Genomic DNA, 13,706 nt, shown 5'->3' on the forward strand with positions numbered 1-13,706 from the left:
TACAAGCATATCACTGATTTCAGGAGTTATATCCCTTACACTAGGTCCGCCTCCTCCAAGCACAGTAAAGTAAGTACTCGCTTTCTGTCACGTCTTGGAATAAACAATTCTTTACTGTTTATTTGGCTTACACAAATCTTTCTAAATCGTTTAAATTCGTCTTCCAATTCTTCTTTATATCACCAGGTACATTTACCCAACCGATGCATCTTATATTGAAATAAAGAATGCCCGTTTCTTGATGTTAGTATTTATATCGATAATGTTAAACGTAATACTAACATTTACGATAAAAGGGCCGATTTTTTTAAATCCATATTGTCAACTATCCTTTGTAGATGGTGGCGCCCCCTTGTCACTATCATACGGTGATTATCATAATTTGTTCAATTTGCTCGTATTTATAACAATGTTTCGGATTTTAACGAAAGAGATCTTTATGTAACCGAGAAATTACTACACCAAGGTTTTAAAAACATTCACATTTTTTTTCAACCGATACAAGGAACTCACTCTCAAATATAGATGTACTTATAAAGGATTAATGCGTGCGGGTATCTCTCGCCCCTTGTTTTACGATAATATTCTACACAAAATACGGAAAGTTCGATACTCACCCAATAAGTTAACCAAACTGTTGAATAAGTTCATTCGTAAGGGGTACAGTTATGATATTGTTGTCAAATCTTTAATGATAACATTTTCTTTAATTTAAAATTGATTCGCTCATATATACAGAAACTTTATATAGAACCTAGTACTATGAACTGATATTGAATTGACTACAAACGGTTACTGGATTTTCCAACTCTACGTATACAATGTACAACAGTTTATACACACAGAAAAAAAACGCGTCTATGCTGACAGTTAGAAAAAATACTATGAATACAAGATGAAGTTTTATGATTTTTAATTAGTTTACTTTAAAAAGTCTTCATATCTCTGCAATCACTTCAGAAAACCCTGAAATGAAACCAAAATGTATTGGCAAAATGTAGGTTTCGTGAAGATAACGCTATTAGAGTAAGGCTAGTAGGGCAGACACTTAAAAAATCCCCTTTGATATCAGTTTAAATATGTTTTGAACATGGATAAACTACACGGATTCTACAATCATATAGGGGTTTGGTATATAGAGGTTCCATTGTTTTGAAATGTTTGGAGAATCTACGGAAGTTGAAAATAACACAACCGTGGTTTCCTATAGCAATTCGAACATTAATAAATGAAATTACTTGAGAATTTTTTTTTAATAATGAAAGTGAATTCATTTAAGAGTTGATAGTTACATGTACGTACAGACTGTATCAATATAACTATATCTATATGTAAGATGACATCATTTAACTTACCAATCTTTATATTCATGACCAACTGTTTTCCCCATGACTGGAATAACGATTCGGAAGAAAACTGTAAAGTATAATCTGATGTCATTCGTGTTTTGTTTTTTTATTTTGTTTTTGTTTTTTGTTTTTGTTTTTGTTTTTGTTTTTGTTTTTGTTTTTGTTTTTGTTTTTTGTTTGTTTGTTTGTTTGTTTGTTTGTTGTTTTTTTTTTTTTGGGGGGGGGGTAGACCTTTAGCTTTTTGTGTCACGTAATGTTTTCCATGTCTACAGTTTTTCATATGTAATCTATTTTATCCGGTTCGTTACATTGTTTATGTACACTGGTTGTGTTTCCCGTTTTCTCGATCTGTACCAGATTCACACTTAGGTATTAAACTAAACATCAAATGCAGGATCGTATATTTATTGGCGAAAAGTGTGGAGGGAGGTGAGATTTAAAAAATTTGAGCAGATATTCAGATTTTTGTTCTTTTCTAATTCACATCAATTGATATTTGTATATTATAAGTGTATTCCTTTTTCGTAAATTTACCTGACATTTTAGGACGTTTTACATTGTAAAAGCTTATGAGCTTGTGTTGTAATGGTTTTTTTTATGCACCGACTTTACTTTTCAACTTAGTTGTGTAACGCAATTGTTCGTCAAATGGCTAAGATCCGCAAACTTCAAGCGAAGTTGCGATATGCTCTGTTTAAAATCGGGTGACTCCGTTACCGTGATGACTCGAATGTTTCTCAATCAAAACAACTCGGAGACCAGACGTTTCTCAGCTATATTACAGAAACATCAATGCCAACCGATCATTTCATCTTTTAGTGTAAACTTACCGCTCTCATATAAGTAAAAAAACAAACGTAGAACACATCTATACATATGGCATTTAAGAGGCATATTTTGACTTCGTATGATGCTAGAATTGACGGTCCTACGGCATCGATCGGCAGCAAAAGATCGGGTAGTAATATATAATTATGCAAATCATATACGAATATACAATACTGAAATTACGAGTGCAAGAAATCACTTACAATATTACCGACTTAAAAATTAAAAATCTAAACAAAAAATCCCAGCATTTCCCCTCCTTTCGAGAAGAAAATGGTCTGAGCCTATTCCTCCACTATTATTTCACTTCTCACTTCTTCACCAAATGAGGTTTATGACAAATGCAAATTATATAAACACATGACCAAAAAATTAAAAATATCGTGACAACCACTGCGAAATATTAATATAACGGATATGTTTGAAACGTGTTTAGCACCTGAGTCCACACTTCCCCAGAGTATCCAGTAGGCTCATCGTCATAAATGTACAAACAGCTCAGCTCGAAGTTTTCAGATATATCATCCCATAACGAATTAAGTAATGGGTAAGTAAAATTGCAGGTGTGTGGCGCTTATGTCGATTATTTTTAAAAGATGGGAATTTAAGATAAGACTTACCTTCTTGACAAAATTGGTCTAAGGCCCATGTTCCAAATACACCTGTAGTCATGAATGCGGGAATAAAAGATAGTCCCCTAAGAAATGCTTCACAGGATCCAAATGGAATGCTGTTTTCCACTGTGAATAATCGTAAAAGACTTGTGTGACATGTAAAACTACATGTAAATGAGTAACCAACTTGTGACGTTCTAAGTGGATGTATCTGCTATCCTTATATTAATGTTTTTCTTGACACTTTCAGTCTCGATGGCACAGGCCCTATCATTTATCACTATATAACCTGTGTTCATGGGAATTTCGAGTTTTTATGACCATCACCGACGTCATGTAAGCTTTACTCAAATTAAGACAGTGACGCCCATGCGTGATAACAAAAGAGTAAAGAAACTGATTTTTACCTCGTTTTGCAAGAAGATTATTTTGAACCTGTGTTGAGAAGCTTTTCCACTGGGTAAAATATATTGTCTAATTATGTTGACATTGATGCATAATTACAAGAATCAGTATAAAAGGAAATTATTAAACTGACATGTTTTATGAATGAATGAATATGATAAATTGCCATATTCAATACAATATTAAGCAGATAACGATATTTTTTCGGTTTTATTTTTCTTTGAAAAAAAAGAGAGGTACGTCCAGTACGCCCTCACCTGAACCCGCCCCTGTCAATTGCATACCGAAATAGATTTCCAATTACATTTGAAAATCTTAAGCATAACCGGTCTTCCAATTTGTTTTATCTTACATAAATTTGATTACTTATTGATTATATTAGAATGTATGTCAGCTGTGTGTCTATGTGGTATATCCCCCGGTATTCACAGCTACCACCATACCTTTCTCACGTTTGCTTTTAGAAATTTCAATTCTGTCTTCTAAATTTAAGAATATATCTGATATTTAACGTTAAATTAGTCACGTTACAATGCATTTAGAAAAGTACAAATAAATATAGAGAATAGCATGCAAAACGGGATTTGTGCAAATCGAGATAAGATCATTATAGCAAAATTAGAATAACAATTTGATATTTAAAGTATCAGTCTCTGGCAGAACCAAGCAGTGGGTGAAACATGATATGAAAAACCCACCATTTTGAGAGTTTAACTTTACTATTAGCATCATCAAAATCAATATAATAAAGACGAGAGTTTCCATATCATTTTGGCAAACTAAGTTATAATTTCGTCATTGAAATGCAATGAAAATGAACATTTCAAGGGTAGAAACCTAGTTTGTTCTAATATTCTATTGTTAAAAATTATGAGCAAATCTACTAAATTGATTGCAGAGATCGAAAAGTTGTTTTTTTTAAATACAGAAAGCATTCTTGAGTGGAATTATATGGTCAGATCGGTGGGTTTTTGACACGCACTTTTCTGATTCTTTTTCAATGTTGCCGGAATCTTACATTTAATTTAGACATTAAACCATGAATAGATATTTACATGCAATAACAAAATAATACAGAATAACAAGAGAAGCAAAAATTGAAGATGACTCATATACATTGTAACGCTGAACTTTCTGATTCCAACTTTTAATTAGCTTATCATAACACTTTACAGACTTTCCACGTATACAGGGGAGGGGCATAGTTGCAGCTGCTACAAACGAGACCTAAGACAAATCATGAGAGGGATACATGTGATAGAAAGATATTTTTTTCTAAATGACGGTCATCCCTACAATTTACAAAAAAAAAACGGGGTTATAATTTTTTATATTACATGTATACAGCGAAGGATCCAGGTGGTTCAGAAGGTCGGAACTTATTTTCTTGGTAAATTTAGTTAATATTCTGCAAAATTTGGGCAAAAATGAGGAAATAAAACCATGGACCCCCAAAGCTTCTGGATTTGCCCTTGTGTATACCGGTATACTTGAAGATAAAAAATACAAGTACACTTACTCCAATCCTTCCATTCGACATCTTCGTGGTCATTAAAAAGTCCAGGAAATAACATATCTATTGGAGAAGGTATCCGATCCTCGTCTTCTTCACGGACTTCATAGATCAATTGTTGGTTACTTTGAATTGAATTCTGAGGTAATTGGCGTCCTTGGTTTAACTGCTGCTGAGGTAAGTTTCTTGAGTTCATATTTTGCCTAGAGGGAGTCATGCCACTTGGAAGATTTCCGATGAAAGGGGGTGGTATTCCAGATGAAAGTAAAATCTGTTGTTGGTTAGGATTGAACGGAATTTCCATATTGTTCGGGTATCGCTGTGGCTGGAATGCGAAGCCGAAGGTGACTAACACCATGAAACTTACCCAAAATGTCCATGGCATTCCAACCTGCAATTATAAAAGTATCTTTCATAACACCAAGCTACATGTTCTATATGCATGTTGCATCAATTGATACGACTACATATAAATTGTTTTCAGAAAAAAAAACAGCGTTACAGACACCTGTCATAAAAAATCATACTTTTTTCACATGTAGTTTTCTATTTCTAATATGCTCTATCAGGAAAACACCTGTAGAATTTATAAATAAAAATAATGAGGATTCACTATTCCAGAAGAACAAAACTACGGTACTTCATTTGGTGATCATTTGAGTGAGATACATGAATTTACAGAATACGCGTCAATTTATATCGAACACTCACTTGTCATGGAAACGCTAATACTTCATAAATGTTGGAACATTTGTTTGTCCTGGGGCTATATTTGACACTGTGGACATTTAAACCGGTAGACAGTTGAATAATGAAATGTTGGTTAACTCGACAAATATACATGTACATGTAAAATTATTCCTAATTGTGTCAAAGAATTTTTTATGGTTACAGACCAATAGTTATACTAGAGTATGTAGTTCATGTAAAATTCAAAGTGTATGACCTCATGATTTTTTGTCAACTCGCAAGAACATACAGCTTTAGAATTCGATGTTATGTTGTCAAGTAAACTTAGAGCTCACCTGTTCTATGTGACCTCCGGCGTAACCATATAAATCTAAATATAGAATGGGTTTCGAAATCTTGACATGGACGGTTCTATGTCTTTGAATCTATGTTAGCATATGCCTGGTTATATTTTGAATTGAGTTTAAAACAGTCGAATAAATAATAATAATAATAATAATAATAATAATAATAATAATAACAATATATGTATACGTTAAAAGTATAGATATAGGTATCGTTTTTCAAAGTGCAACGTATTATAATTGATTTCAACAAAACTAGTTTTTACAGAGTTATCAAATATGACTACAATCTTGTAATAGAAAAATACCCAAAACAAAAGCAAAAAAACAAAAAAAAAACGAAAACAAAAAAAACAAAAACAACAAAAAACAACAAAAAACCAAACAAAACAAACAAAACAAACAAAAAAACAAAACAAAACAAAACAAAACAAAACAATTAAATATCCTGAACTTTAACGCATTTAGGGACGACAACCCAGCCAAGTACAATAGCTCATGACGTCATTGCGTTACTCACTTGCAGCTTAGAAGCAGCAGACCGGATGTGATTCATGCATGTCAAAAACCTACCAGACTTTCCTTTTTCCGATGTAATCATATTACTCCCTACTCCGTTTTCGTGTGTCAATAAAATAAAATAAAAGAGCAAAATTCTAAGAGAAAAAAACTTACCAACCTAGCTTGAAGAGAAAGCGCCTAACACCTGAGCGTTTTTGAAGACGTTTGACCTGTAATTTATCATGTATATATATATATTATATGTATATATATACACAGTGTCCTACATTTAAACCAAATTATTCCGGTTCTACCCCGAAGAAGTTTTTATTTACTATACATAAAAAGTGATCAATAAGTCCAGCCCTTGCTTTGAACAACAGTACATGTAACTGCCCTAATGCAGGGGAACCTCTTTTGTAAAATTTTGTAAACTTTGTGCAAATTTTGGCAAAAAGATAGATTTAAAGACTGGAACTCTCCCCCTTTTTTAAATTTCTGGATCGGGAAAATACCTTTTATGAATTTTCGTTCAACGCTCCCTGAAAATATTGAAACTCATTATAAATTATTTATAGCATGCATTCCTATACAGACACAGACCTATCTACCCTACCCAACAGTAATAAAGACGCTTACCATTATCTTTTAAACATTATTTCGAAGGTTTTATTACTTTTTGTAAAATACCAATTTTTATATATTTACCTTCCTTGTGAAAACGGCTCGAAATTTTTGTCCAGTTAGAGTTCAAAGTTAAGGTGATATTACAGGGAGGCTACTAATACTCAGAATGAAAACATTTAAATACTGGTATATTTCAAGGTTCCATCCAAGGTCCTCTTCTATTTTTATTTTTTTTTATTAACGATAAAGTCGCTGATGTTGTTGCCAGCATTTAAGTATTTATATTACACTCTGCTAACAATTTATGGTAATAATTCTGTAATGTATTAAAAGATGTGTTCTATTATGTGTCTACTATTGTTTAAATTATCTATACCATATTTGTCATTGCCCCATTGAATAGTGACTATTTGGATTGGGCAGCAATCCTGGCAGTTCTGGAAAATGTTTATGATTGTTTTCCAGACAAATAAAACTGCCGACTATTCTATCTTGAGTGGGGGGGGTCCCAACCCTATGCAAACTAAATAGTGGTGCCTTAATCATTATGGCTGAAATTCATTCTGTCAGAAATGACGTACGTAAATCGGAAGTATTTCTAAAAAAATTTAAGATGTGTTCTAGGAAATTTCGGATAATCACGTAACATGTGACAAGTATGTTGAGACATCACCCATAACCCCACATCATTTTAGTTCGAATAGCTCTGTCGCTCTTAGCCATACAAATACTATATTCATGCTAATGATATAAATGTAATATAATGCAAGTGTAAGCTGCAAGAGAACGAAGTTGAATATTTGCATTAAAAAAAAAAAGTTGTACAGTTTTACATTAACTAGGATTTTTTATCATAAAATTCTAAAATTCAAAGGTGTGTGTTTTTGATTTTCATATACAAAATATACGAAATGAAGATCTTTATACGTCATATACATGTAACTTGCTGCCGACCGGGATTTTACTGCACGTACTTATGTTATCCATTAAGGTGACAAGTATACCTTTCTCGGGCAAAATTGCTTTTTAGGTCAAAGGTTCAATTCGCATAGTATACCAGTATGAGGTCTTCGTCCTCTGTAAAAATACTTTTCTTAATCAAATAGCAACTTTATATTGTAATGATTATACGTCATCAAAATACTTGGTGTCCCCTACTGATAAAGTCATGACCTTGATATAAGTTGAGACAAGAAGAGATAACCATTCACCTTGGGCGAGACATGATCAAGGTAGGCACTGCACAATTATTCAATCTTACCTTCTGTTAAATCACATACGGCGCTCAACCTATAATTATGTAATATGGTACTCTGTTATTAAATGTTCATTGACGAAACCTTTCTTATCATCATGTACGACCAAGTAGAACAAAACGAAAATAGAGAATTTAGGTGCACTGTTTGGGAGGGTACGATTAGGACCCAATTATTGCATATAATTTCACTGTTCAAATTCTAAAAAATTGACGACTAATAATAGTCTGGAAAAACCTGAATTGCTCCCGATGAAACATATTTATACCACCCTTTTTGCTTCAACTTTTCACTTGATGATTGCGGACGTTGGAGACAATTCAAGTGCTGGTACCAGTCCCTTTAATCTAACATCTCGCAGAATTTTGGGGCTCTTAGTATAACAGGACCAGGTTTAGTAAAAAATCTCAGACATTATCTTTAACTTTCATTTTTACTTTCCTACTGTTTAGCTCCCTTTGAAAGCATGCAAAAATTATGATTTACACAATACTCGAAACAAGTGAAAAAAAATACTACACAAGTGTTTAACCTATATACATGCATACTGGATACATGTACATGCATGGATTAAAATGACGTATGTACATGTAATAAACTTTTAAACGTACCCGAAAGTGTAGAAATGAAGAAAGATGGTTCAGTTGGTGTGCAATGTTTCCTCTTCCAACATTTAAGCTCCGAACACCGTCTGACGTTCCGAAGTCACTCTAGACGCTGCAGCCAGCCCTCTTACAAAATACCAAGCTCCACGCAACGACAGTCGTTCGTTTCCTCTCTTACTAACCGCTGCAGACAGGTCTTTGACAATCGGATAACGCCGGGAAAATCATTATCTTTTTCCCGACTTTTCAAGATTTTTTAACCTGCAGCCTGCCGGCTAATATTTGCGTTTCACAAGTTTCTCTCAAACATAACCCTTGTCACCAGTGTCTTTTGATTGGCTGAGCAGATATATTGTCATTTTATACGTTCTAATATTACATGTAATTTAAAAAAGAAACATCAAGATATTTCTTTCAAATTACTTATATCATCTTCGATACAAATGTACATTATTTGGGAGCGTAAATAGCTGTATTATCAACTAGGTCATGCATACTAATGGGCAGAAAAAGCATAAATATCCGGTTTGTGCATGTAAAATCGGGAGCTTGAAAACAGTTTAAAGGCAGCTTCATTTTCGTATACTTGGTTTATGCGATTGAGGATCACATCAGTCTAGGAAACATAAACTAGTTTCGATGATTAAATATAAATCCAAACCGAGCCTTTATTTATGATAGGGATGGTCAAAACGTGGCACATGGCACAGGAATGCTTACGAAAATGACGTAATCAATACCGCGGATTATTCGACCCAAAAACATGTTGTACCATGACAACCCAAAGTTCCTTACTAAAACTGGACATTTCTCCCCATACAAATTTCAGATCATGACAATAGGAGAATGCATAAGGACAATGAGAAACCCTACAATGTATTTCGTTACAAATTTGGAAGTTGATAATAACAGGGCTAACAAAATTCTGAAAGGACTAAGGTGATTGAATTCATATATTTCTTCGGGAGCATTTAAAGGTTTTATCCCTTTCATGTTAAAGTTAATTTAGATAATTTTTTCTTTGTTTTTATTCGATTTCGTAAGCGGCAATTTACTTAAATATTTTGAATATCCATCGGGGGGTGGGGGGGGGAACTTAGTCTTTATTTTTAGCGATCCTAGGGTCGCTTTTGATATTGACCGGGGAACCAGATTAAAGATTCTTGAATTTTAATAGAGGCTGGCTGCAGCGTCTAGAGTTGATTTCGAATGTCAGACGCTGTTTCGGAGCTTGAGAAAATACAAAAATCTTGCAAACTCAGGAAAATGTGAATGATTTTACGCAACGTTATCCGATGGTAAAACGACGATTGATGTGTCTTGTGTCCCCGAAAGGCCTATCTGCAGCGGTTAGTAAGAGAGGAAACGGACGTCTGCCACTGCGTGGAGCTTGTATATATGTGTGTTTAATGTATAGTATCAACCTTTCATTTTATATTTCAGATTATTGTTTTACTTGTGGCTCATTGCTTGACCACAACAATGTAAGTTGAGTTTCCCATATCAGGAATAATAAGTTTCAGGTAATTAGGGGTAGTATTGGTTTAAGTCATACCGAGATATAAGGAAGTCCGGAGGAAAGCACGAAGACGGAAACAAAGAACTTTAGCATAGAAAAAAAACGTTTAGAAGCATAAAGAAATCTCAAGACCTTGTGTACATTATTTTTGAAAATGTACAATGAAATAAGTTAATTTTTGTGTTTTTTTCCTAGATTAAAAAAATAAGACAAACAAGTTATCGTCTAATTTATTTTAAGCATAAAATATTTCAGAAGCTCAGGGGCAGCAACGGAAGAAAAGTATTTCGATCTACATTTTTCCGTGGGAAAATAATATACCAAAATATTTTTCTTGTTTTAGTCGTATAGAAAAAAAAAGTATTCTGGTCGCAGTGGACGGAAACAGTGTCTGGTAATGTATAAAAACCCCAATCCCCTCCTTTTCAGGAATTGCCTTGTATTCGTTTTAGTTTTTCAGATTGCTTTATAAAACATAGATTGTCTCTATCTTCAGTATTGCTGATTCCGAACCACAAAGAGAACAGATATTATTTGAGAGAGTTGATAAAAACCTTGATGGATATTTGACAAGAGCAGAACTAGACTCCTTGTTTTTAAAGTTTGACATTGATAGTAAGTCAACATTTGATAAGATAACAGTAAAAGTCATACATGCACGTACATATTTGTAGGTATATATCACAGAACAAAAGAATATTTTTCAGAAATTGACGAGTTGCTCAGGCTTCTAAGGCCCGTTGTGCATAAAATATATTGGGAAAACATTTTCGCGGGATTATTCGCCAATTAAGATGAGTAACATCCATGTCATCGTATATTGTTACATGTACACATAACTTAATGTATGAACTACAGTGGTACAGTGGGGATCTGTTCTTACCTCCATCCAGAAGAATTGGAATAACTCGTCGACTTGGCAGTTCGGGAAAACTTCATTACTATTCCAATAAAATTTAGACAAGATCAATTTCTGACAAATCTGATCCCAATCCAGTAATAATTCCTCTTTCAGATGTGAACGTACTTAGCCGTGTAGTTCCGTATATCCATGGCAAAATTGGTTCATTACATATCAATATATATATTTTTTTCTATGCAGATAATGGTACCATCACAAAAGCTGAGTTCGATAATGACTGGGTAGTTCTTCTAAAGATAGGAACACAGAAGGAGGCAAACTTACTGTTTGACCATGCAGACGTAAATGATGATGGTGTTATTGATAGCAAAGATTTACCTCTTATTTTCCTCTATTTCGATACAAACAGTGAGTAAAATATTTAAGTGAAATGCGAACTGTAAGATCTGACACAAACTCAATCGTTTTGAAACAATGGGTTTAATGAGATGTACGTGTGTGTGTGTGTGTGTGTGTGTGTGTGTGTGTGTGTGTGTGTGTGTTTTGTTTGTTTGTTTTTTTTTTGTTTTTCGCTTTGTTTTGTTTAGTTTAGTTTTGTTTTTGGCTTCCACTTAATTAGTACATAAAATTACGTTGTTACATTTATACTTACATTTACACTGTACCTATTTAAATCATTGATCTTAAATCTGGCACATTTTCCCCACAGAATTCTCGCCATAAAAATCCAATTTTGAATGCTACATGTACGTCTCTGTAACATATCATAAGTTATCATAAGTCTGTTTGTTTGTTTGTTTGTTTGTTTGTTGGGGTTTAACGTCCGAGCAGCAATATTTCAGCTATATTCAGACGATGAACATGAAATTGATGATAAAATGAACATGAAATGATGATGAAATGAAAAAGGGATGGGACACAAGGACAATGGGGTCGACAAATTTTGATTGCCACTGGAAATAGGGAGAGGTGGGTAGGGTCGGGCAATTTAGCCTCCTGTGGCGGAGCCCTATGGTTCCTACTCCGGAAGAATACCACAGTAGGGTTCTTTAACATGCGAGGAACGTGGCATCTTTCCCAACACGGTGCACCACTATGGTTTGCGGTCAGGTTTTCTGTATTATGGCCTGACATCCCCAGCATGTAACACGCGAGTAATTTCAATTTTCGATAGCTTTGTTTTCGAACGCCACTAAGTTATCAGTATTTGACCAACCGGGAAATAGAACTACGATCAGATAACTCGCGTTGCCATGGAAAAGAGTATTAAGGTCAAAGGGTAAAAAAAGAATCTATATTGACTGCGTCGGAAAACGTGAATATTTCATAGAGCAAAAGGAATATCGGCTCTTTGTTCATACACATACAATCGTTTTATTAAATTTTAAATCCTTGGAATGTAGCAAAAAAGGCTATCTTTTCTCCCTTGGTGGAATACCATTCAAAATGTACAGCAAAGTTGCATTTTATTTGTTTATTTCACATCTGTGTGGAGCAAAATAATCAGTCACCGCACATATCTTAGTGTGTACCTAGTTTTTTACACACTTCGACAAAGATATTAAGTTAAGTGTCTTGGAGAGCAATGCTAGGTTTACTTATTCAGCATATTCATCTTTTGTTCACAGCTGATGGAAATGTAAGCATTGATGAGTTCTTAACACAATGGGGAATTCTAACATTGGCTGCCACAGGAAGCGGAACTGGGAATCCCGGTAGTACAATGCCTCCACAAGCTTCAACTTCAAAATAACCTGATCAGGATAAATGTAGTTTCTTTCTATGTATTTCTTTTTTTTAAAGTAAAGCAGAGTGTTTTTCGGCAAGGCCCAATGAATAGAAATTTTAAGTCAATATCTATTTACAAGAATAGTTATATCTAAACGTCGTACTGAGATTACGTTATAAAGAGTCCATTTGAGTGATCGATATGTTTGACGTCATCACCGGGTAACCCCGTCCATTCCAAAGCGGTGCTTATCGCAAATGATGCGGTTGATAAACAAGTTCCCGAAAACGGACACTTGGAGTACAAAATATGAATCATAAGGAAAACTGATGATTGTTTTTCAAGTAACTGTAAGCCTTACACGATTCCTTTGGTTAAGCGTTTTCTCATTAGCAAATGATTCCAATATGGAAATAATTCTTGTAGATTGAAAGAACTTCTAGTTCAAAGCAACAAATTTCCTTTTTTGCTTCTGAACTCCTCACAAATATTTTTTTTTTATTTTTTAAAAACACAAAAATGACTTTCATTTCTTGTAAAAAACAATTCCTAGAAACGTAATCAATGCCAAGTTTTTAAATCATTTAGTGATAAACAATTATTTTATCAAAGCACCTAGGCCGACAATATGTAGCCTTTAATGTGATTGGTGTGATAGTCTAAAGCGGTTGAGAGCACAAAAATGTTGTCGCAAATACGGTTAATTTTTATTGTTTAACGACATGAATAACAATGAAAAGTCATGGTGTTTATGCTTATAAAATTACATGAAGCAAGACACATGAACCAAACTCTTTTTGTCCCCTGCGACGCGTCGCGAGGGGACATGGATATGCCGGGCGTCCTTCCGTCCGGGTTTTCTGT

General features: G+C 34.1%; 2 protein-coding genes across 11 annotated transcripts; one reads left to right on the forward strand and one right to left on the reverse strand.

Annotated features, from left to right (window-relative positions):
- Nucleotides 1-896: 896 nt before the first annotated feature.
- Nucleotides 897-9,295, reverse strand: LOC148611987 (uncharacterized). 10 transcript variants are annotated; one of them, XM_088593051.1, is made up of 7 exons: nucleotides 8,739-9,295; nucleotides 8,133-8,161; nucleotides 6,423-6,474; nucleotides 4,716-5,100; nucleotides 2,798-2,917; nucleotides 1,356-1,416; nucleotides 897-966 (listed from the first exon to the last, which is right to left on the reverse strand). In XM_088593051.1, the coding sequence occupies exons 4-7, from the start codon at nucleotides 5,092-5,094 to the stop codon at nucleotides 957-959; spliced, it is 570 nt and encodes a 189-aa protein (XP_088449177.1). In that variant the 5' UTR covers nucleotides 5,095-5,100; nucleotides 6,423-6,474; nucleotides 8,133-8,161; nucleotides 8,739-9,295; the 3' UTR covers nucleotides 897-956. The 10 variants fall into 10 exon arrangements, with proteins under 10 accessions (XP_088449177.1, XP_088449176.1, XP_088449175.1 ...); XM_088593050.1 differs by having other exon boundaries at nucleotides 6,419-6,474; nucleotides 8,739-9,294; XM_088593049.1 differs by lacking the exon at nucleotides 6,423-6,474 and having other exon boundaries at nucleotides 8,739-9,294.
- Nucleotides 8,015-12,896, forward strand: LOC148611988 (uncharacterized). The gene is made up of 5 exons (XM_088593058.1): nucleotides 8,015-8,103; nucleotides 10,176-10,216; nucleotides 10,748-10,866; nucleotides 11,354-11,521; nucleotides 12,742-12,896. Exons 1-5 carry the CDS (start codon nucleotides 8,095-8,097, stop codon nucleotides 12,864-12,866), a joined length of 462 nt encoding a protein of 153 aa, XP_088449184.1. The 5' UTR covers nucleotides 8,015-8,094; the 3' UTR covers nucleotides 12,867-12,896.
- Nucleotides 12,897-13,706: the final 810 nt, after the last annotated feature.

The sequence above is a fragment of the Perna viridis genome, chromosome 7 (assembly GCF_037379345.1).
Source record: "Perna viridis isolate PV_CMFRI_1.1 ecotype Kerala chromosome 7, ASM3737934v1, whole genome shotgun sequence".
NCBI classification, from domain to species: Eukaryota; Metazoa; Mollusca; class Bivalvia; order Mytilida; family Mytilidae; genus Perna; species Perna viridis.